General features: G+C 34.8%; 2 protein-coding genes and 1 pseudogene across 3 annotated transcripts; 1 reads left to right on the top strand and 2 right to left on the bottom strand.

The window, feature by feature from the left end:
- Positions 1 to 809: 809 nt before the first annotated feature.
- Positions 810 to 25,442, bottom strand: LOC138325601 (scavenger receptor class F member 1-like). The gene is made up of 4 exons (XM_069271372.1): positions 25,046 to 25,442; positions 10,844 to 11,057; positions 6,454 to 6,741; positions 810 to 6,100 (listed from the first exon to the last, which is right to left on the bottom strand). The coding sequence occupies exons 1-4, from the start codon at positions 25,218 to 25,220 to the stop codon at positions 5,719 to 5,721; spliced, it is 1,059 nt and encodes a 352-aa protein (XP_069127473.1). The 5' UTR covers positions 25,221 to 25,442; the 3' UTR covers positions 810 to 5,718.
- On the top strand, positions 12,599 to 17,139 carry LOC138325604 (uncharacterized). Of its 2 annotated transcripts, none has more exons than XM_069271375.1 (4): positions 12,599 to 14,157; positions 14,483 to 14,673; positions 15,294 to 15,425; positions 16,012 to 17,139. In XM_069271375.1, the coding sequence occupies exons 1-4, from the start codon at positions 13,586 to 13,588 to the stop codon at positions 16,152 to 16,154; spliced, it is 1,038 nt and encodes a 345-aa protein (XP_069127476.1). In that variant the 5' UTR covers positions 12,599 to 13,585; the 3' UTR covers positions 16,155 to 17,139. The 2 variants fall into 2 exon arrangements, with proteins under 2 accessions (XP_069127476.1, XP_069127475.1); XM_069271374.1 differs by having other exon boundaries at positions 14,005 to 14,160; positions 14,496 to 14,673.
- On the bottom strand, positions 20,694 to 22,630 carry LOC138325600 (uncharacterized; annotated as a pseudogene).
- Positions 25,443 to 25,767: the final 325 nt, after the last annotated feature.

Genomic DNA, 25,767 nt, shown 5'->3' with positions numbered 1-25,767 from the left:
TGTCGTTTCTCTGCTTCAACGACAACACATCAAAGGACCAAACTACCTATATCCTCTGTTGTTACACATAGAACACAGATTTGCTATGCCATAGTCCAGTAGTGGATATCACGACAGTGATAGTAAACACTGAACTTTCGAGAATGACAGATTCATAAGTTTTATCTAAGTTCTAAACAACATAATATTGGTTCTATATATAAGGCACTATATATCATGCCAGAAAAATATGTATGACGTCGACGCAGTACATGCTATTTAGCTTTCCCGGATGTAGCTATAGACATAAAAGACCGTATCACCAGGTTATAAAGATAAAATTAATCCAGTGTGTGTTTTCATTACAAAAATATAACATTAAAACAAAAATCAATGTCTACTGGTGACTGAAACCAAGGCATTGAAAATATACTAATTATAATAAGTGTGAAAATGAGAGTGAAAGAGATGTTTCTTTTGTATTTGTCTTTGTTTATTGTGAAAAAGCTAATAAAAATGTGTTTCAAGTGAGAAAAAAAAACATTTCTGGATTAAAGCCATTACATTCAGCAAAAAAGGGAAAAAAATAGAAGTTCCGACAATGAGTAAATTTTCGTTTACTTAATTTCAAAACTTGAAAAGACACTCGATATTTATATCGAAAAATTTACTAACTCGTAGCTGATAAACATGATAATGAACAGTCATTTGATAGGGAACCTCTATGTATATACCTTTTGATATGGAATCTTTATGTATATACCTTTTGCTATATTTGATCACTTTGTATTTTGGATATGAAGCCTGGTACATATGAAACTAAATACACGTGCGAGACGAGCAATATTTTATTGACAAAGTAGGGGATATGTACATTGCATATATATATAGCTACACCATTCACCTAGGACAAAACTCCTTTCCATACCAATGGCTTAAAAAGCTAAACATCCCCAGACTTGTATTAAAACACCCAACTTCAATAATCATGAAACAAGATGAGACAAGATTAGTTGGAAACAGACATGATACTCGTTAATCTAGGGGTCCGATCACTTATGATCTCTACACCCCTGGACTATTTCTCACAGTAAAACTGGAGGCAGCTCAGAGGAAAAACTCTGAACCAATCTCAAGCAATTAAAACTTTATTTGAAAACTACAAAAAGAGCGACGCACAACTTCAAAGCCACACAGTCAACCAAAGCGTACCGTTTTACGTCTCTTTTGATGTACATCAAAGGACTAAATTACCTCTTCTGTTCTGTTGCCTCCAGTTTACTATGAGATAATCCAAGGGTGTAGAGATCGTAAGTGATCGGAACCCCTGGAGTATCGAGGATGACATAAAGTTTTCTAATGACGTAGCGCGCGATATTGGTGCCGTCGTCTCAAAATACACATATCCTTTGATTAAAGCGTTGTGGTTTTCTTTTCTTTTCATATCCCTGCATATTATCATATATCATTGAAAACGGTTTTTAATGTACTTTGATGTTATGGGTAATATAGGCGGAAAAGCGAATCATAAAAACATTTTAATCGCGTTTAGTTTCTCCAAAATACCAAGATAACGGTATGTAACGCGTAACATTTACCGGAGTGTTCGTTTCTAAAAATGCTCTTAAATCGCACTAAACATACGCAAAAATAAATGAACATGCTTCAAAGATGCGGTATGATATGTCAAATGACATTCATGATCTTTCAATGGTGTTAGATGATTTACGATGTGGTAAAACCGTCATAATTCGCCTTTGCCAAAATGTAACGCTTAACCCAGAGAAAACGATGTTCAATTTCATAGTTATATTGAGAGAAAACTGTACGTTATTTCAAGTATTTGAAATAATGTACGAAATGTGTTATTATTGAATTTATCATACATGTGATATAGCCCAGCTATAAGGACGCTTTCACTTAAAACAGAGAAAATTAAAAATTCCGTAATTTGTCCACCAAGTGATTTTCTATTGCTTTTTGCAAATATAGCGATTTTAGTGACATTTATTAGCATTTTAAGAAATATTGAATATAGATGTCAAATCATATTCGCAATGTGTCCCAACTGAAAATTGTATAACGCTTTTTATTTTGATTGTGCGATCAATAATAAAAAATAACTGCGTATTTTAAAAATTCCGTAAATTGTCCACTTCACGACGTAAGACCAAACGTCACGACAGCGCGTTACGTAACGTCAGTTTGAAACATGTCAAATTTCATTTACTTAATATTTGAAACCAGACTGTTAGATTTGTAGAAGACATATGCGTTGTTATACCAGTACATATTTCTTCTATACACAATCATTTCACTTGTAAAGAGATCTAGAATATATGTAACTGACACGCTCGTGATGGGAAATGTCCTTGTGACTGCATATCTGGTGCAACCTAACGGTGTAGTTTACCAAGTAATAAACATAAAATATACTCATTTAAACAAATATTCAATTTAACGTAAAATTATTTTCGATTTTCCGAATGTAAGTGGCCTTGGAGAAGAAGATAAACCTGAGTGCCTGGAGTTGAAAATTAGAAATGTGTTAAACTCTAGAGAAAGACTGGGAACAAAAAGAGTATATTTTAGCGTACAATGCATAACATAGGGACATGAGATATAGTTACAGTTAATACAGATATATATTCTGACACACCAGAGTGTCCACACGCGCTTTTTAGAAGTGTAGGCGTCTAGATAAAAAAAAAATCAGGAAATTCCATTCTCTTCGTGGTATATTATACAAGTACAGTGTACACGTAGAATACGAATTTTGCCGATTTTTATCTAGATCCATAAAACGTCTAAAAGTAATATATGGGCACTCTGTTAGGTCCAAATTGATATACACTGTACTAATTCTCAGACCCCTGTACTTCATGCACGCCATTTAAAACGTGTGATTAGAAATCGATCTGTACTAAAATTGAAAGAGAATTTATCAAATTCGATCGTTGGAAAAGTGCTTTAATATTTATAGTCAAATTGCGACGATAAAATTTCTTCGGACAGAAAAATGCACTTTCCCTCGAGACGTAGATGATATCTAGGAAAATAATCACGTGCATATGTTTATCATCTTTGTCAACCTATAGTAGCACAAGCCTACAAAGTGAAGATATTTGGTTATCTAAAATTATAAGCCAACCTAAAATGCCGAACAGGAAACTAAACTGAAACAGAATTTCACGGAGATTTTAATGATGATCATATTCTGTACGAAACGTTTAAGAACTTTGTTTGTGCTAGTTTTTAACAGCAGGGTCATATAAGAACGTGCTGGCCAAATAAAGGAGAAAGAGTAAAACCGGAGAATCAGGAAAAAACACTAAAATACATCAATTTAGTGTCCGAAATGGTGTGTTGCTTGGTGTCTTCGACGGCATGCTTCAGTGATATAGCACTATAAAAAGGGCAACAGTCCCATTATACAAGAAGACACAACATGAATATACCGCAGTCTCCCAAAACATGCACCTCGCACAACAAACACGCAACACACCACATACATGGGAGGCCGTCCTTACATGACCATAGCTGTTAATAGGACGTTAATTAATCAAACAAACAAACAAACAAACAAGAGAACCGAACTCAGAAATCAGAGGTGATATTACATGAACGTCAATCGCGGCACCGTAAGTTCCAGTAATCCTCAATGAAAATAGTAAACATATATAGTCATGAGAAAATTCACTCCTATATGTATAGTCTAGCCTGTAAATGTTCGTTATTTATAAAAGTGTATTATTCTTTTATTAATGATACATGTTTATATTGGATAGCGGTAAAACATACGTTTTAATCATAACACGTCAGAAAAGACCGCCAAAACGACGTCATTTATGTGTTACGCAATATGTCACCAACATCGCGCGTTACGTCAGTGTATATTACATATGGTCATTTCTTTCTCCGTATTATGATCTAAAATCAAGTCTTACATTGCACCAACATCTACGGGCTAACTTCTCTGTCTGGTACTGTCAGTCGTTTATTTCGCGAGAAGATTCCTTTAACAGTTAGCTAATGTTTCGTCACAAACAAATCTGAAAACTGCGTACACATGTGGATCTAAGTTAAAATGACACTTCTAGATACTCTCTCGGAAAAAAGAGTAGAACAATACAGCGTTAACCTTTGTTTACGCTGTCATGTGTTTGTTTATATGAAAACATAGGGACGAATTCACTTTACAATCAATTAACTATTTATGAATTTGAAATTCAAAAAATCAGTGCGCATATAGAAATATTTATGACGGAATCAACCGTCTGGAATATAGTATATGTATGAGGTTTGATGCATATGATTAGCATTGTTGAGCTCAGATACAGAATTTAGATTTAAACGATTTGTGAGTGTTGAGCTTAGTTACAGAGTTTTGATTTTAATGATTTGTGAGTGTTGAGTTTTAGTTACAGAGTTTTGATTTTAATGATTTGTGAGTGTTGAGTTTAGTTACAGTGTTTTGATTTTAATGATTTGTGAGTGTTGAGCTTAGTTACATAGTTTTGATTTCAATGATTTGTTTTTGTTTACCTTAGTTACATAGTTTTGATTTTAATGATTTGTGAGTGTTGACCTTAGTTACAGAGTTTTGATTTTAATGCTTTGTGAGTGTTGACCTTAGTTACAGAGTTTTGATTTTAATGATTTGTGAGTGTTGACCTTAGTTACAGAGTTTTGATTTTAATTATTTGTTTTTTTATTGAGCTTAGTAACAGAGTTTTGATTTAAATTATTTGTTTTTATTGAGCTTAGTAACAGAGTTTTGATTTTAATGATTTGTAAGTGTTGAGTTTAATTACATATTTTTGATTTTAATGATTTGTCTTTGTTGACCTTAGTTACATAGTTCTGATTTTAATGATTTGTGAGTGTTGAGTTTAGTTACAGAGTTTTGATTAGTTACAGAGTTTTGATTAGTTACAGAGTTTTGATTTTAATTATTTGTGAGTGTTTGAGCTTAATTACAGAGTTTTGATATTAATGAGTGTTGAGCTTAGTTACAGAGTTTTGATATAAATGAGTGTTGAGCTTAGTTACCGAGTAATGATTAAATGGTTTGTGATTGCTGAGTTTAGTTACAAAGTTTTGATTTAAAGATGCTCCACCGCTGACAAATGGTATTTTTTCACTATGAAAAACAGGAGCAGACGATTTGGTATTTTTCTTCAGTTACGAAAGTTACTTACTTTACACCATTTCCACCATTGAAAAGTTTGAGCTTCTAATTTTACTTAAAGTTTTAAACATGAAAACTAATTAATTGCATCCGAAAAAATTCCCTGACACTATATCCTATATGGAATGAAGTACTGATTGCGCATGCACCAAAATCAAAACAAATTATTTTATATTATTTTTTGTGTTAATTAGACATACATATACACGATTAAACATCAATTATTGTTCAAATAATGAGTATCATTTATGCTCTGTCGGCGGTGGAGCATCTTTAAATGATAAGTAAGTGATTTGTGAGTGTTGAGATTTATGCTTTGAAGAATACAATTTGTGACTGTTGCCGTAGGTGATTGACACCGCCAATGAATTGTGACTAATCGTCATCACCTCCGCACATCTGGCTACACGGATCAATCATATCGCCCATCCCGAAGATCAACCCACTCATCATGTTTCCATCGTTATCTTTATCTGTACCATTTTTCTTTTTGTTGGCCTTTGACGGGCGATGAGCGTACCAACGAAAACCCATTATACACACTACGATCACGCCGATAATTCCTGCAAGGCAAATAAAATATACCTCAGAAATTCTCGACTGATCTGATCACAACTGTCCCCTTCAAAGCCGAGTATACACCCATTCAGACAGGTGCCATTAGCGTAACATACATCGTCTCGACAGGCAATACTGCAGTTTCTGGTACAGTCGGAGCCCGTTTTACCTTTGACACATTGCAGACAGTTCCCGCTTCTTCTATCACATTGTATGCATGTCTGGAAACAAGGCATGTCACAGTGGTGTCCATAGTAACCAACGGGGCAGTGCGTACATGATCCATTAAACTGGGTGCATGGACCAAAACATATTTCAGGACATCGGGATGAGCAGTCGGACTCAAACCATCCCCCAGCACATTCCGAACACCTGAATCAACAAAAAAGGGATGGCTAAAACTCTTTAAAAATATTCCGTAGGTTACATTCTCAAATAAAGTACCTAAGCTCTTACAAGACGTAATGTATGCATTTAGTGACTGTATGAACTATTTCAAAATAGAGTGAAAACTAGGAAACATCAATGTATGACTTAAAATGAGTGTAAATACTTAAATTGCTTCAACAAGAAAGCGAAGTAGAATGCTATCCTACTATCATTCCCACAACCTGACTCGACTTACTGGCGAGGTCACAATTTGTATACGGGTGTACATCATACGGCGGATACGTTTACTCTAATATGCTGTTATTAAAACAACAGAGGTTCTATGTATTACTTACAGACCATTGATATTGTTACATCCGAAGAAGCCACAATCTCGATAGCATTGGCAATGATCCCCGATCCATCCCGTATCACAGCCTCTGAGGCATGTTCCGCTCTCCCCATTACACACATCGCCACGACAATGTAAAGGGCATTTGGAAGAACAGTCTTCCCCGAACCATCCAGGTTTGCAGCCTCTACTGCATGTCCCATTCATCTGTTCACACTCGTCCTCAAGGCAGTTTAAATTGCAATGCAAAAAGCAGTCTTGTCTAAACCATCCCACAGCACATTTCTCACATCTGTATCAATAAACAGTGATGATAAAATAAGATTAATAGAATTAAATACTTGAATTAAACTGATACCGGCACTATATCAAGAATAATTATATACGGTATCAGACATGGTTCATTTTCGTTTAACGTCAAACCTCTGTAACTCTTGTGATTTTAATGTAAAGTACATAGTGTGGTTGGTCACCAAATGCATATTATTTCTTGGTTTGATCAAAATATCATTGCTTATAAACTTATCTGTGCTCATCATGTTATCAAAAAGCGTTTTTTTATATTATCATTATTGTTATATTGTAATTCCCGTTCAGAAATAAATCCATTGATGCCATTATATTATATTTACATCACTGCTACACAGTACTTATATGTTGCTACTGAGCCCAATGTATGATATTTTTCAATATTTACATTACCACTGCACAGTACCTATATATTTACATATGCCTCTATATAGTCAACGGGAGGGGAGTTGCGTTCAAATTAGCGTAAATGCAACGACGTATGAATACAAACCCAAAGTAGGATCGGACTATTTCTAGTTCACGCTTCGGTAAGATTTTGTGTCACATGATAATCTAAATAAACTATAATTACTTAATGTACATTTTACCTTTTCATAGATGACAGATTTGCTTTGAATTAATAATAAACTAAAAAACGATTTCGGTCTTCTATTTGTCTCAAGACTGATCCTTAGGCGGCACAGACAATAACATGTTCGTCATTAGCCTACTCGGTTGGCCTACTGTATGAAATGTAAACAAAGTTTCATCGTTATCGGATTCAAAATAATAATAAAGAGTTGTTATTAGATCCAATTAAGATGTATTTGACATCAAAACAGAATATGTGTTCAAGCATTGTAACGGTAATAAACAACAAAAAGAATCGCTGGTCGTGTCTACAACCGGGGGCTTTCCTCAGGAATGTTCAAGGAATTCCATAGTTAAGTCAGTCACACACCATGCAAACACTTGTCTATCATCCGTACAATAAAATAAAAGTCGTGACTATGAAGAATTTAGTCTATATCGCGTACGTAGACCGATACATACATTAGAAACATTCAGCAGCTCAACAGTCATACCATTTGATCAACAGACTATTTCACAGTTACTTTCCTCGGTTGAAAATCAAATATGGCGGCTCGCTCCACTTCGGACCGCATCACTACGTATACCCTGACAACGATACCGGTAGTCGCTCCGCCTCGGTTATCTCAATTTTTATTCGAAATGGACATTATTGATACATTATCAAATTGGAACGAAAATATAATTTAAAAATAATTAAAGGTGTCATTGTTATATTTTAAATCAAACTGCAGCTATAACATTCAACAATCGGAACTATATCTTCGGTCATCCTGACTACCGTAGGAACCCAACTTAGCAACCATCACCGTTTTAAATTTGACGTAAAAGTAGACTTATTTATGTAAATATAAAGATTGAACACTGTTTTGATTGCGTTAAAGGTGTTATGAACGCAATGGGATACAGACATATTTTACATGTAGCGCTAACGCGCTACATTGAATATGTCTGTATCCCATTGCGTTTCATACCACCTTTAACGCAATCAAAACACTGTTCAATCTCTATATGTTGCTACTGAGCCCAATATATCTTTATTTCCAATATAAACATTGACAGTTAGGCTCTGGCGTACTAATACCACAACCAAAGTTGAAAGGTCACGGAAACACTTGGTTCACGTCAGTGTGAGAATTCACTGCAAAAACTGTTAAAAATATTCTTAAAATTTAGCAAAATGACAAAATATTCTTATAAAAATATTTTTAATAGATTGAAGTGTTGTATGTATTTTTGTATATCTGGTTTATCGATAGGACTATTTCATCTACTGCTGTTGTTTAGTCGGCTGTCCATGACAACATACAGGAAGTCTGTGGCACACAGTGTTTCCCGCCAAATCATAGGCTATTCCATCGACTTATATTTTTCTCTAAGCTGGCGTATAAGTTTTAATTTCATGCTTTATTTTTATCTATTTTCTTTTTTAAAACGATAATGGTTACTTTAAATGTAAATATAAGGATTGGTTGTCATATTTATGACATGCATTGGTGTGTAACAGACATCGGGTGTTCTAGCATATCTATCATGGTGCGCTAACGCGCACCATTGGCTATGCTAGAACACCAAATGTATGTTACACACCAATGCATGTCATAGATATGACAACCAATGCTTAAAGTTGTATGGTCTATCACTTTCGCTCTTTTTGTCATAGTGAAAACTGTTTAAGTGTTATACACATTTTCCCCGTCTGTCCGAGGTTTAAACTTTCTACTTTTACCACTTTTTATAAAATTGCAGCACTGGAAGTATTTTTAATTATAGAAGTAAAAAATCTTTTTAACGTGTACACGTCAAAAATAAACTCGAAAAATGCCGAAATATTCCGAACTCTTCCGAACATCGTCGCGACAATCTCGAAGTAACACGAGAGTTGTTAAACCAAATGTCAACAATTTTTTTTCAAAAACAAAACATGCGGTCGACCTCAGCAGACTGGATCTACAAAGAAAATAATGCTTGCACATTACAATATTTGATATACACAATATTGAATTACGGCAATGTGTGAATTAGATGTTTCAAATACTCGCTCTGTGGACATATACCAGCACGATTTGCTCATATTAGCCAGAAGGAAAACGTATACAAACACATGTGCGCTTACGCTAGGTACCTGGATCACCACGTGCAGGACAGACATAAGTCACGTGGTACGATTCGGAATGCCGACAAAAGCCGAAGGTACTGAACATGGCGGTGATTGAAGGCGCTGTATTCAAAACCAGGAATATATGATCCCTAGATTTCGGCGCTCTTATAGGCCGACATATTCTTTTGGGGAGCTTAATCAATAAGTTACATGTGCATGTTCAAATATCAAATGTTTAAAGATGCTCCACCGCTGACAAATGGTATTTTATCACTATCAAAAACAGAAGCAGACGATTTAGTACTTTTCTTCAGTTACAAAAGTTACTAACTTTACACTATTACCACCATTGAAAAGTTTGAGCTTCTAATTTTACTTCAAGTTAAAAATATGAAAAATAATTAATTGCATCCCGAAAAAAATCCGCACTATATATCCTATATGGAATGAGGTACTGATTACGCATGCACCAAATGCAAAACAAATTATTTTCTATTATTTTTATGTTAACTAAACATATATATACACGATTGAACACCAATTATTGTTCAAATGATGAATATCATTTATACTCTGTTGGCGGTGGAGCATCTTTAAGCAATGTATCGTTACAGTGAAAATTACCAGAAATACAACTTTAAGTATATGTATTGGCGTACTAATACCACAATCAGAGTTCAAAAGGTCAAGAAATGACTGGGTTTTTCGTCAAAATGATAATTCATTGAAGAATAAATATATTCTTATTGAAATATTTGAAATCGATTAAAATGTTGTACTTATCGTGGTATATCCCATTTCACCGATAGGGCTATTTCATCTACTGTTATTGTTTAGTCAATTGTCTGTGGCAACATACCGGAAGTTGCAAGAACTCAACTCTTTCCCGCAAAATAATTGGCTGTTCTATTAAATGATAAATTTCACTATACAAACGTATAACTTTGATTTTCATACTTTTATCCCACACTTTTTCTTTTTTGTAACGGGAATGACTATTTAAATCTAAATATAAGCATTGGTAGTCATAGTGTTGTTGGGCCCCCCCCCCCCCCCCCATCCGCAACGCAGTTAACGGGGTAGGGGTAAACTGCGATAATCAGGAGTCTGTCTGTCTGTCTGTCTATGGGCACAAGTTTGCCCGGCGGACTCCTCCTTAGCTACTTGTCAGATATTGATAAGATTTGGTACACAGAACCTTGACATAAAGGGGAGTTGAGTAAACTATAAAGGGATCTGCAGTGTCCCCTATTAATGGAGTTATTACTAAATTTGTGCAGCAGGGGGTATTAGTCGTCCACTCTGGCGACAGTTCTGTAGTATTCACATTTGTATGTATAATACAATCTGATCAGATGATAAATGATGAAAGAAGGCCTAGTGTCTGAAAATATCCAAACATCATACTTACGATCCATCTCTGTCTAAGTTCCCTTTACACTGGCACCAATAGGTTCCGGACCACCCGGGTTTACACCCCTTCGTGCAGACTGCCGACTGGTCACATACGTTATCAAGACACTGTATTGGACATGTTTCGTTACATCTGGGACCCCGGAAGCCTTGTGAACAGCCGTGACAGTTGGAGGTTATATCATCACATCTCTCACAGTTTTCAGGACACCCTAAAAAGGAGTTTAAATTCTGAGCTTTAGGTGAGCGTTTTTGAAATGTTTCGTTCACAGGGACCTGGTATAAATTTCTAACCAACAGTATATATACATATAATATGACTGAAGGCAAGGCCTTAAAGGTCGCAGCCACAGGGACCTGGCACGAAAATTTTAACCAATAGTCTACATATATATATATTATAGTATCAAGGGTATGAACTCGGCGGTCGAGAAAAACGGACCTATTTTTTTAATCAAAGTACTGTAAGTACTGGACTGAAAAAGCATTGATGTAACAAAAATTTAGTTCAAAGAAGGCAAATATGTCATTAGTAACATTTTAGGATGTGCATTTTCTTGCAAGTCTCATGTCATTATCTAGTTGGGTTATCTATCTTCCAGGTGTTCATTTAATTAGATGGCGGTGACGGTTAAAGTAAGTGAGCTACACGATGTTTAATTGGAGTTTCTACAAAGTACGGGTCATGATACCTCCAAAGGAGATTGTGGATGAACACAGTTATGGGTACTGTTTACCACTACAAGCGTAGATTTTGTGACTTTGGCTTGGTTTTTGAGGTGCCCATTAGAGCCGAGACGACATTTCGACCGGACAGGGAAATGCTTACCTAGCATATTTTTCGTAAATTTCCCGATTCATCAAGCCACAACTTCGTCAATACTTGGCCAATTTTGTTCATCAAGCACTCAATGGAAAGTTAAATTATTTCTCTTTAAGGTAAGATATCCGTCAATAATGTATAGAACCCATTTATTAAAATAAACACGGTTTTAAAAAATAGGTCCATTTTTCTCGACCGCCGAGTTCATACCCTTGATACTATAATATATATATGTATACTCTTAGTTTAAAGAAATCGTGCCAGGTCCCTGTGGGCGCAGCCAGATGTTTTAAGGCATAGGAAGAGCGAAGCTCTAATTGTTTCTTTTATTTTCTATTTCATGTAGAAGACATAATTTAGAAATAAAAGGACGCACTTTAAACTATATAAGTATATGATGTAATAATTGTCTAGCATAAACTCAAAGAAATTATCTCAAAGATTCGGATTTCTCTGTGTCCATTCAAGGCCTGGAGTGCCGCGTATGCGAATCCTATGATATCGCGCCATTTTTTGAAGTTATGTGACGTCATGATTCCTTGTGCTCATCTTCGCCTTGGTGGATATTTTGACTGCATTCTATAGGTTTGTGCTCATTACTTCGTTGATCCGTGGATATTTTGACTGCATTCTATAGCTTTTAATTTTCAAAGTGTTATTATTATTATCTAAAAAATTATGAAAAACCCGTTTTATTACTCCTGTTATGCATTTGCATTAGTTTAATATATATTTACCTGGGAGAGCAGTACCGGAGCAACGCACAACCAACCCAACCTCCCCATATGTATGAAAAAATGGCGGCCGCAAACTGAAGCTGTCCGTGTGTAAGATTGAATTTTGAAGATTGTGTTTTTTCCTATATTTTCGTGTATCTGTTACCTTAGAAGTACTTCGCACTTCGTGCCCTTCGGGCACGAAGGGCTGCGCCCTTATTATATTGTTATGTATGACACTAAATACATGTAGTTATGAGATAAGGGAGATAACTCCTATAGCTTTTTTTTATCAATACATCCTATAAAGGTCATATCATTAGTCTAGGTTATAGAACTTTCTAGAATATAATCATGTATAAACAAATATGTTTGTAAACATGTTGATTTTAAGTAGAGATCTAGAATGATCTATTTCCAGAAAGTTATGTGTGTTTATTTGTTTACTGCTTTTAGTTAGATATTTCTAGAAGTAGAAGGTTCTCCAATATTCTTGAATTAGGGTTAAGCTATATATACTCCAGCTGCCCAAGGCTAATCAGAATTGTAATGAGACCTGTAATAAGACATATCAAGAATTGTACAGCGCCATATAAGATTCTATTGGGAGAGCTATTGTGACTTTATCTGTGGATTATTACAACACTTTGTGTGGATTTATTCATATTGCCTGGAACTTTACAAATCATCTGTGGACATTCAATTTCCTTGTGGATTTGTGATTATTGTTAATTTGAAACCTGGAAGGATCAAGGATTATACCAGGACATTCGCATACAGATAAGTAACACTTTAAATCATCGTATTACTCTTGTACCACCACCAATTACTCTAGATATTGTAAACCATCTCTGTATAATATTGTATATATAATTAAATTGTGTTTTGAATTTAGCTGCTGGTTTCTCCTTTCTGTTATTCGTTAATGTAACAATATTATCAAATGTATGAAATCTACGGTAGAGAAAAACTGACATATTTTGTTTACCCATAGACCAATCAACCTATTCGTACTTAGCAATGATATAAGCGGCCTTCCGGTTAAAAACGACACCGTTGTGACTTCCGTAGCGACGGGTAAACAAACATGGCGGCCCGCGTATTTTGATTGCTGTGAGCGCTGATCTTGAGGTTCTATACCTAATATTTTGTATCACATCTATATTTATTTTACATATTATGTAGTTTATATAATCTTACAATGGATCCTGGTGATCAGTGTCTTTCTTTAAATGATGTATCTATGTGGAAACTTGATGCACTCAAAGACTTTTTATCGCAAAGAGGTTTGGCGACCAAAGGTGCTAAAGATGAGCTCGTTTCTCTTTGTTTTGCTGCTCAGAAGTTATCGATACAGAAACTACCCTCTGCTTCTGAGATACACACACAAAATCAGACGGGCTATTCAAAATTACTTACAATAGATGATATTACCATTAAGGACCCCTTTCAGACTTTTGATGGTTGGAGAGATGAAAAAACAGCGATTTCTCAGTGGCCTCCTGTATTTTGTTCAGACATTGTTAAGTTCTTCATGTCATCATCCAATGTTTCAACAACGGAGAAGTATTTAAACGAATATAAAGTAGGAAAGGCGTATTTTTCAACAAGTTGGCTCAGAGAGGTATTTTACCAACCATTGACACATGATCTCTGCCTTCTGAGAGCCCAGTGTACCCCATCCCAGAGATTGAGTAATGCTGACCACAGTGCATGGGTGTGCGTTAAACAGTCCACAGGCGACATAAAAAGTGCCTACTGTTCATGTACAGCAGGGTAGGTACATTGCATATTAATTATTTGTTTGACATTGCACTCCTCTGATACCAGACATTTATATTTTGATATTTAATCACAGATATATTATACAAAAGTATTAGGACAACAAATGGTTGTTTTGCTATTATACATGTATCATATATTTAAAATGTGCTTCCAATTCAATCTTTATTTTTCCATTGATATTATCGAATTTTAAGAACTTGTGAGTATGTTAATGTTCTGCAACACTATCATTAACAGCATTGTCTTGAGTTGATTATTAATGTTACCAGTATCCTCATGAGTGAGTAGCTATCATGTATTATGAATATATTTTTGGACTCGGTCAGACATGCAACCATATAGCTGGTCTCCTGTTCCGCGTAGAAGCTGCAAACAAGATGGGGGTTACATCGTGCACATCTGTCCCTTGCAGTTGGACTATTCCCGACACTGACAAAAAAATTGTACAGCCATTGCGGGTCAAGGATATGGAGTTAACGAAAACAAAGCATAACACAAAATCAGGTATATATTTTTCAAGTACCATTGCCATATAAATTGAAGCAATGGTGGTGTTTTTAATAATTTCAAAAGAAAGCACATTCAATGATAGAATTAAAACATGAACATTTTGAACTGAAAGATAGTGTTGCGATTTGATTTGAAAATCATAATCAGTAATTGCTTTAGTAATGGTAAATATTAGATACCAGAAATAAGTTTTTAGCTTCTATTTTCCAGTAATTTATTTTTCCTGATAAACTGATAAGGTGTAAAATACTTCATCAGCAACTGACATTCAGAATATTATATAGAATTTTAATTCATTGTATATGTAATAATTTACTACCAAATGTTTTAAAATGATTTTGCAATAGTACTTTACACATAACTGTCATCTATTTTATATGGTTAAGATTCAGAATAATGCACTATTAATTCATGACTTTATGCTTTTACAATTGATTAACCTATCATTTCTCTTTGGGATAATGTAAATCATTTGTGAATTCAAATTAAATAAACCAAGCACTACAAATTACCTGGTAATTCATTTTTCAAGTAATACCAGGTATGATAATTGGTAGTTATTTCAATAAAAAAAAACACCGAATCATATAATTTTGGTATTTTGAACACTGCAGTCAAGAAAAGACCATCAATTATGAATACTACAAAGGCCAGTTTCAATCCGGTACCGTCAAGCACAACATCACATCTACAGCCTCTGACAGACCAACTAAGAGAGGAAATCCCCAATGCCTGCATTTATAAAGGTGGGAAATCAATCAAATTTATGTTCAAATAGCTTATAATGTTTATATATCATTTCATTCTTCCTAGGGGAATTAGATTATAGTAAGGAAACCTTTTGATTATCAGTTGATTGGTACCCTTCAATTCACTTAGAATTTATAAACAAACAAAAGAATCTTGGTTATTTATTAGTTCTGATTAAGAGGTAACCTGAAAGAATACAGTCTCTTATTGGAACTTTTTCTAATAAATTTGATGAATAAATTGCATAGAAGTTATATCGGAAAATTTGGTAAATTTCTAACTGGCAAATCTGCATGACATAATGATGAAAGTGGACAATACATTATATTTACATATTGGTCTTCTTTGGCATAGTAAAACGAGTCTGAATTCATATCACTGTAAGTCGGGTTAGGTAACATAGCAACGACAAGCATAGTTAGGCGGATGAATATTACAATCAAAATGGCCCCTGGCTACTTCTTTAATTTGTTTACTTCACGCTACATTAAATATGACTGTATCCACATTGCATTCATACCACCGTAAACACAATAAAAACGCTTTTCAATCCTTATAACTTTTCTGATTTTTTCCCATCAGGTTTAGATATGCCCAAAACTCCTGTGGTCACGAATGATACAGCACAAAGACTTGAGCCCAGGACATGTAACTCATCTAAATTGGACATGATAACCATTGTGGAAACATTCAAGGCCACACAAATGCTACAACCTGGTAAATGAACAAAGTACCGTTATTGAATAGAGCAAATATTGTTCCAGAATTTCAAAATATCAAACAATTATCAACAAAAATTATCTTAAAAACAAAATCACTACATGTATTTTTTTCATACATGTATACATACATACAATGTAACATAACATATTTTAATGAGAAATGACTTGTTTTGCACTAAACAAATTGTTAGCACACAAAAAATTTTATGCTTGAGTTCCGATGAGTTGTGACGTCATCTGAGACAATCAACCACCGGAAGCCGGTGTGCCGATAGCGGAACTGTCAACATGCATGTGTATTTTAGCCACATGTCTTAGTACTTACGGAAATGTACACGGAGAAAAATATGTTATATTTCGATTTATTGGGTAGCGTGATTTATCCCCTACATAATGACACATTATTGACGTCATAACCTATGAAATGACGTCACTATATGTAAATAATGATGTCATTAATGTCGCGGGTACATATGTCATGTGGCGTATGGTGTGCCAGGGGTTAAACCACGAATGAATAAGCAGTTCTTTCCTATTCAGTCAACCCTGGAGTAATACGACTGTGCATTATGTAGTTTACACATAAAATTATCTGAGGAGTTTTGATATACATAGAATCTACTGGTAATTTTATGTGCGAAATAGCGAAATAAGATCGTAGCGAAAATGGACAATTATTGGGGCCCACCTCTTTAGACCTACGTTTTAATAGAAAAATCATCTGTTGCAAGCATACGGAGACATGAAAAATACATGCAGATTAAAAGAAAAAAATCAATAATTTATAAGTTGTGTCTTTTTGTCCCCCATTTTCGTCGACTGAAATGTTCTCAAAATGCGTATTAAAAATAAAAGAGGTCCTTCTGCACATTTTTCATACTTCATTTTAGGGATTTTCATATTTATTTTGGGTTACACAACAATGTGCCGGTGGTGTGAAACCGGTATGTTCAGATCTAGTCCGCTAAACCTGCCTATATTATTAGGCTTTTTTAATTATTTTTTTTGCCTGATATATAGGCAAACAAAAAAGCCTAATAATATAGACAGGTTTAGCGGACTAGTTCAGATCGAGCAGGGTTGCATTATGATATGACGACTTTCACAGTTATCATTATTTAATTGCAGGAATTTAAATTAGAAAAATTACCATGTTAAGAACGCTCTAAAGTCATCAAAATACATCGTAAAACTCATCTCAGCAATCGTAAATACATTTAGTAATATTTTTCCTTCTCGGGGGAGACCTTAGGACCCCCAAAAAACAAAATCTCTCGCCCTAAGCCCTCGAAAAATCATCAAAATACATCGTGAAACTCATATCTCAGTCATTCTAAATTGTGATATCTTTATCGGGGTCTCCCCCGAACCCCCAAAACACCACAATGCTCGCAAATTTGGCCAATTTTAGTACTCATTAATTTCCTGTTATATTCTACATAGTACACTTGCGTATATATTTGTAGAATGCGAATTTTACCGATTTTTTTTTATTTAGACTCCTAAATCGTCTCATAATGGTCAATAGGCTATCTAGTGTGCCGTGGTCTGTGCGTATACTTTAAAAATTTAGTAAGGTCGACAGGTTTTTTATTTCCAAAACTGCGCACGGTTAGAAAATATAATGAAGCGGTCTTGTAAATCATTTGTGTTTTATAAGAAATATATGTTGTTTCATGGTCCTGTGTTAGTTGAACTATTACATGTGTATCTTGTCCACGAGTACATGTCATCCATATTAGGGCATTGTATCTAGTATCTGTGTTTTGTGTCCCGTCTTTTTTATCGGCCGTGCGTATATTGTTACTACTGTACATCTTATTCTATTTCGTACACATCCGTAAAACTCATTATAGAACTTTAAGAAAATAAATAAGTCTAGCCCTTTCTGTGCGGTGTTCTGAAGGATTAAGCTTCAAATAGGAAATATAGAGGTGTGCAGTACGTACATAAGGCGGGATAGGGGCATCGTGGTATCATAGCGTTTTGGATAGGGTATGAATTATGTACATGTATGTGCATGTAGCATGTAGTCTCATTGTAATTTAGGTCCATTTTCTTGTAAAGTTAAAAGTCAAGCGCAACCCCCTTGAACCTGAGTCAGTGACACACATGCACACGTACACGGTGTCAAATGGCTTTTAAAGATGCTCCACCGCCGACAGAGCATAAATGATATTCATCATTTGAACAATAATTGGTGTTTAATGTGTATATATATGTCTAATTAACACAAACAATAATATAGAATAATTTATTTCGCCTTTGGTGCATGCGCAATCAGTACTTCATTCCATATAGGATATAGTAACATGGATTTTTTTCGGGATGCATTAATTATATTTCATGTTTTTCACTTGAAGTAAAAGTAGAAGCTCACAAACTGTTCAATGGTGGTAATGGTGTAAAGTAAGTAACTTTTGTAACTGAAGAAAAATACTAAATCGTCTGCTCCTGTTTTTGATAGTTAAAATTTACCATTTGTCAGCGGTGGAGCATCTTTAACATACTGAACATAACAATTTTATAGCCCAGAATATGACGATAAGAATATATACGGATTCATTTCCACTATTCAATATAGCAACTACACGTAGCGCGCACAGGGGGCCAACTCAATGAAAATGGATGTTGTCATACATTTTTTTTTGTATTTGGAGGATGGACTGATGAGTATATATGACAGTCATGTAATTTTTTTCAAAAAATGCGAGATTTGAAAAATTATTAAAAAATCGGGATATTTACTATAAAACAGAGAAAGGGACGACAGTCGCCATATTGGATTTTTTACCCCCACCTCGATTAAAGTTAATTTTTTCACAATAGTATACCTTTTTTCCTAGAGTCATAATCACGCATCAGTCCTTCGATAATCCATAATCACACACAAACCATGCAAAAGCATATAAATGATGTCTATATAATCAAACGCAATATTTTAATCCAAAATTACCGGCGCTTTCTGACTTGTGACATCGAAAGCAACGTCCTAGTGAAGAGCGATTAGAGTGACTTCCCCTGCAATGTCATTCAATGGGTTTAGTCAGAGATATTCCGATACGTTTTAATATTCAAATTTTCCGCGAAAACAAACGTATCGGAATATCTCTGATTAAACCGATTGAATTACACTGCAGGGGAAGTCACTCTAATCGCTCTTCACTAGGACGTTGCTTTCGATGTCACAAGTCAGAAAGCGCCGGTAATTTTGGATTAAAATATTGCGTTTGATTATATAGACATCGTTTATATGCTTTTGCATGGTTTGTGTGTGATTATGGATTATCGAAGGACTGATGCGTGATTATGACTCTAGGAAAAAAGGTATACTATTGTGAAAAAATTAACTTTAATCGAGGTGGGGGTAAAAAATCCAATATGGCGACTGTCGTCCCTTTCTCTGTTTTATAGTAAATATCCCGATTTTTTAATAATTTTTCAAATCTCGCATTTTTTGAAAAAAATTACATGACTGTCATATATACTCATCAGTCCATCCTCCAAATACAAAAAAAATGTATGACAACATCCATTTTCATTGAGTTGGCCCCCTGTGGTAGCGCGACTGTTTTAAATATCTATAATCGCCAATACCGCAACACTGCCCCATTGAGTTTCCCGGCTCTTGTCACAGCTGTTGGTCTCAGATGACGTCACGAATCTACGGCCACCTGGTGATATCAGGGGCGATAAGCGATGCGATCGTTCTAGACAAGGGTCGTTGTGGACTTCGTTTCAAGCACATTTTATGGAAATTACGTCAAATACAACCTGTATTTTTTGTTGGAAATCATAAAGTACACCACAATAAACAAATATCAACACAAAAATAGCATATTTAAAATCTGTTTTTATCACCTTTAACATATTTGAAAGAGAGAAAAATCAAGTTTCTACAAACTAATATTAGTTCTTTATACATTATTGGTATATGAACCAGTTACTTGTAATTGACTCTTCAAAAAAATGTTCATACCAGGTAAATCATCAACACAAAATCATTGTCAATCATTATTTGAAGCTCAGCATTCGTAACTTTTTCAATGATTTCTTGAAAGAAAATACGAAGCGATCATTTTTGAGATTTTCTGCTATAGATGTAAATATGTTTATGATATCATGTATATAATGTATTCAGAGCACAAAACATAACTTAACTTTTTGTATACATATCTATGTACCGTATTCGACCCAAAAAGCGCCCATGGCGCTGGAAAATATTGAAGCAACTCAGCTGACTCTTAATGTTTACCGACATGGGATGTCCGACGAAAGTAGTTCCGTGGATTTTGTAAGTGGCGCTTATTTTTTTTCCATAGAGGTATGCAAAAAAAAATATTGGCCAATCAGAAAGTCGGATTAAGTATGAAAACAAAGAAAAATTAGTTATATAAAATTTTTCTACCATTTAAACCATAAATAAATTTGCAAAAGAATTCTTTAAGAAAACCAACAAAGTTTTCAAATTTTCAGTCTGCAATTAATTTGAAGTAAATGAAATTGAAGCCTAAAAAAGGAGAGGGGTGCATATATGGAAGGGGCGCTTATTCAGTCGAATATGGTATTTCAAGACTGCAAACATGCAAATATTGAAAACTGATATAATATATACATTGTTTTCATAATTTGAAAATTAGATACTGGAATGGGCTGTACCAAAGTATTCTGGGTTTTTTTTGTTTTTGTTTTTATTTTTTTTTTTTTTTTTTTTTTTATGTTTCACATGTTTAATCTGACTCTCCATGGCGGGGAGAGGGGCGGGGTGCTGTGATTGTTGCTGCTTCAAAATGACTATAGCTGTAATTTATTGTAGTGACAAATATGCCTTATATATATCTATTGAGATGCATATCTTGGAAGAGGAGGGTATAAATTGCACACCCCCCTGCGATTTTGATGATGTCATCTATGTGACAAAGCATAGTCAAGGGTAGTTCATACTTCAACACTCTGAAACATTTTAGCCTTCTTATTGCCTGTTCAACATAAATTCTGTGATTGGCTATTTCTGTTGTACAGCGAGTCTCTGTTGAGGTCATCTGTGCCACACCTCTTCTCCCAGGAGGAATTAAAAGGTGACAGTGACGCAATGCCAGCTCTTCTCTTATAGGGAAACCTCTATCGGCCATAACAGTGTCATAAGCCTCTAAAGTGTCAAGAAATCCTGACTGTTCAGTCACAAACTTATCACTTGCCCTTCCTCCCCATGTACTAGAAATAAAATTGATCATTCCTGCAGGGGTGATGCTTACAAGAAGTTTTATAGTATGTTGATGCTTGTAATCACTCCAAGTAACAGATTGTGTCTGAAAATTACTAGATTTCTCAATGAAAACCTCTGTGCATATAATGTGACGAACATAGCTATACTTTTTTGTCTTAAATGACGGTGGTAAATTTGCTTTAACAACCTCTTTCTTAGGGTTGAAAACAAGATCGCCAATCACTTTCCCAAGGATTCGAATCCAAGTGGAAATAATGTTAGAGACGCATGTGGCAGAAACACCAAACCGGTCCCCCAAATCCTGGTTTAAAAGACCTAATCTTATCTTCATCATTGTCATGATTATCTCCTCCTTCTTACTCAGCTTTCTTGTCATATTTCGTTTGGGCTTCAGAGGGTTTGCTGTGACCCTACTGGGACCTTTCCAGTAGGTTACATGTATGTCCTTAAATGTAGCCAGAATGTAAGTATATACAACCATGAAAGCTTTTACTGTTGCAAACCCAGTGTAAAATTTCATTTTCTTGTTGGACTTTGTTACTGTTTGGAGAATCATACATGTTTGGGATTTTTGCTTCAGAGTTGCCTTTAATTTAATATTTTCTAATTTTAAGTGTTCTATCTCGTTTTTCATATCATTGATCTTCAGGTTTTTGGAGAGACACTGGTCACAGTCCGTCGTTGTTTCAGATTCTTCCTTCGGAGTCTCTTGAACAAAGTAATTGTGATCTGCAAAGGGAATATGATTTTGTTCCTGCCCATTATTACACAATGAGGCATGTTCTGAGTTAATACATGTATCAAGTTTCTGTATCTTAGATGGACTCCTATTTATTAATCTTCGTCTTGGTGGTGGTCTTGCTTTTAATTCCTTGGTAGGAGTGTAACCAAGATTGAGAGTGGGATAGGGATTTTCAAGAGTTGGTTCATTGTCAACAAAGTGTAGAGAACAAACTCTGGAGTCATCTTTAGGAAGCCAGTTACAACCACTAGAACCTTTTCTTTGCAGAAGTTTGGCCCATTTTAGTCTAGTCTCAGGATCTTTCTTTTCTGCGGGAAAAGGAATTAATCTAAAAGGTCTTGGACAGTCACATTCTTTATTGAAGCATTGGTGCTTCTCACAACTTGTGTTTAACCACTTTTGCAGTTTGTATCCATTGTTTTTGCACGATGAAACAGCACAAACTCTTTTAGACATAATGCATGCCTCAAACAAAACACAAATAAAAATGAACTGTAAAACTCTAATAATTGCATTTGCTTTCCATATTACCCACAGCAACAAATCTGAAATATTCATTAGGAATTCTTTGTAGTTATAATTATCTGTTAATTGTACATGTAAGCATAATTCATCACCATAAAAAATGAAGTTCAGTCGACCCACATTATGAAAAGTATCGGTAATATTTACTTTGATTTTAATGAAATTGTTCGGAAAATAAACTCATGACATATGTAGTATGAACGGTAAAACTAATTATAATAGTAACAACTTTTGCAACTCTACAAAATGATCAAACTTGTTTTACAATCCATGTTTAAAATTAAACATTGTTTCAGTCTAGATACCGGTATGTGTAGCTTTAATGGAATATTAAATTCGCATATTAATTGAAATGTTTTTAATTATATTACATGGGTTTGATTCTTCACATCTATCAGATAGTGAAGTTTACAACTGAAATGTTTTCTTTGATCAGTTCTACATGTGTATAATTATGTTAATATGTAAATAAGAAACATATACAAATTGTATATATACATGTATGGCGCTCATGTGCTTGTATGCATGTACGTATGTATGTGAAAAAGAACAAATAAATCGTATTTGAAATTCAAAATGTACTTAATGTTTATGTGTATACAACGATTTATAAGTCTTTATAAATCTCACCATGATGACAAAATAAGGTGTACTTGTAAAATTCAAAGTCATATGAATAATGATAATTAATCAATTACTTGTAGATTCATTGTTAAACATGTGAAATGTACATACAACGTCCGTCATGTATATAATGCATGATATCCATATGCCTGCCAATTGACGATCGCGACGTCATATGAATATGACATAGTTTGTAATGTATATGTGTAACAATACACGTACGGTTATCAGCTGGTTACTCGGAGATTCATTGTAACAATATTCATTATCGACATTCTTTAAGTCAGCTGTGTATATATATTCAAGTGTAAACAAAGGCATCATTTCTAAAATGCTCATTTTTAAATCGGTTTGTTTCTAAGCATTGAACTTTCTGTCACACGATCAAACTTATGTACAGTATCGACTATAGGACACGTCCCCTTCTCAAACCGTGTAAGATTAGCAATGTCAACTGAAATAAATATGCAAGATTGAAGATACTCACACAAACAATATTTAAAATGCTCTCAGGTCATCAAATATGTTGTTCTATAGTAACGTTTCATAAACACACGTAGTGATCTTTTCGAATTATGTACACAGAAGCTGCTTGAATATCCCGCGCAACGAGGCCCATCGTTTGTTTTCACCGATTTTTAACCGAAAGGCCGCTTATGTTCACGAAAAAAACAAAATGGCGGCGTTTAGGTTGATTCGACTATTATTTTTATATTAAACGGTTTCTATGTATCAAAGACGTACATCTTACTTTAAAGATAAAAAGAGAATATGGCTTGATGAATAAAGAAATATAGCCAAACTAGGCTAGGTAGATATTTCCCTGTCCATTCTAAATGTCGTCTCTCCTCTAATGGTTTGAGTATATTTCTCTCTTCATCAGGCTAACGTTTTTCATCAAGCACCCGTTGGAAATATATGAATTATTCCTCTTTAAGTAAGATGTGCGTAGTAATATATAGAACCTGTTCATTCAAAACAATTATGGATTAAAAAATAGGTCGATTTTTCTCTACCATAAAGCTCATACCATTGATACTATAATATATATTTATAGGGGTCAAAAATCAAAAAAGTAATATCAACATAATTTTCCAGATGACACGGGATCCCATCAAACGTAAATCTGTATGATACGAATTACTTCAAATGGTAAATATGGGACAAAGAAGTAATTCCAACCGTGTGGACAAAAAAATTGTTCGGCAAGTGGCAGCCGAATGCTGGATCTACCAAAAAGTAGCCATGCTGTTCGGCAGAACGCTACAAATTGAGCGGTGGCTGGAGAGCGTGCCACGTGTGACGTCAAATGTGTGACGAAATTTAAATATGTTGTGCTCATTTGTATAGGATGCAAATTTAGTCGCCTATCTCCTCGGTGTGTGTCTGCAAAGGAGCAAAGTCCCAAATTTAGTCGCCTTTTGCCGGGCAGCACATGCTGGAAGTAGGTATTAGCAATTGAAAAACGAGTGATCAATCGATGTCAATTTGTAATATATATATATTTAACGTATATATAAATACACGAAAAAAAGCATCCCCTGAAGAGCAGCGGTAGCTGCGAAAACGCTAGAGAATGCAGATTTGTTTTCATTTTTGCTTTTTTATATTTTATTCCATCGCAAGGATATACTACATTTATTTATTCTATATATACATACATATTTGTAACTACTGTTGATTAGAAATTCGTGCCAGGTCCCTGTGGTTTCGTTGATAAACATACAGTTATGTAATGTCAAATGTTCAATATATTTGATGCGTATCATTACATACCTGTGGCGTTCTTTAACAGAGAAATCACAATAAAGAAAAGCATCAGCCATGTCGTACTGTCAACAAAGAACATGGTACTCCGTCTGGCCGTGAATGAATGGAATCTGGTATTTTTCCTCAACACTTCACTGCCACGCCTTTCGAGGAACACAAACACATGACTATTCTCAGTCATATAGCTACAAATCGTTAGGTTAGACCTAAGCACAAGGACCCCAAACTTGATTTAAGCATTTACATTTTACATACACACTTCATACTTTTACATATATTTCCACAATTCCTGGAAGACGGAAGTAATATGAGGACCCGGCCTATTGTGTGACACAATCGTACAGCGTCAATACGAGTGGATTTAAGTAAATTTGTCACTATTGGTTGAACAATTATTTTATACTGGTTTTAAGGCCGTTAAACTATTGTGCTTTTGGGCAAATATACCTCGGTAAATAATTTCATATGCCTAAAGACTCGTGGTATATAAAATTATTGAACTCGTTTGATAAATTGCATATATCAAACAGCCACTCATGTAAGATCCTCTATATCTATAATGGTCTGCTTTATAGAGGACACTATTGCCTCATATCGTTGTCAAGGGATAGAAAAGTGCCCGCGCCGAAGACGATATCCCACCACCATACCAGGCCATAATGGTTTAGTACATCACCCCTATACATGTGTATGTCCCCATTTCATTTCATCATAATAAGATACACTTC

The sequence above is a fragment of the Argopecten irradians genome, chromosome 6 (assembly GCF_041381155.1).
Source record: "Argopecten irradians isolate NY chromosome 6, Ai_NY, whole genome shotgun sequence".
NCBI classification, from domain to species: Eukaryota; Metazoa; Mollusca; class Bivalvia; order Pectinida; family Pectinidae; genus Argopecten; species Argopecten irradians.
Note: the sequence above shows the minus strand (reverse complement) of the source record. Positions and strands in the feature narration are given on the sequence as shown.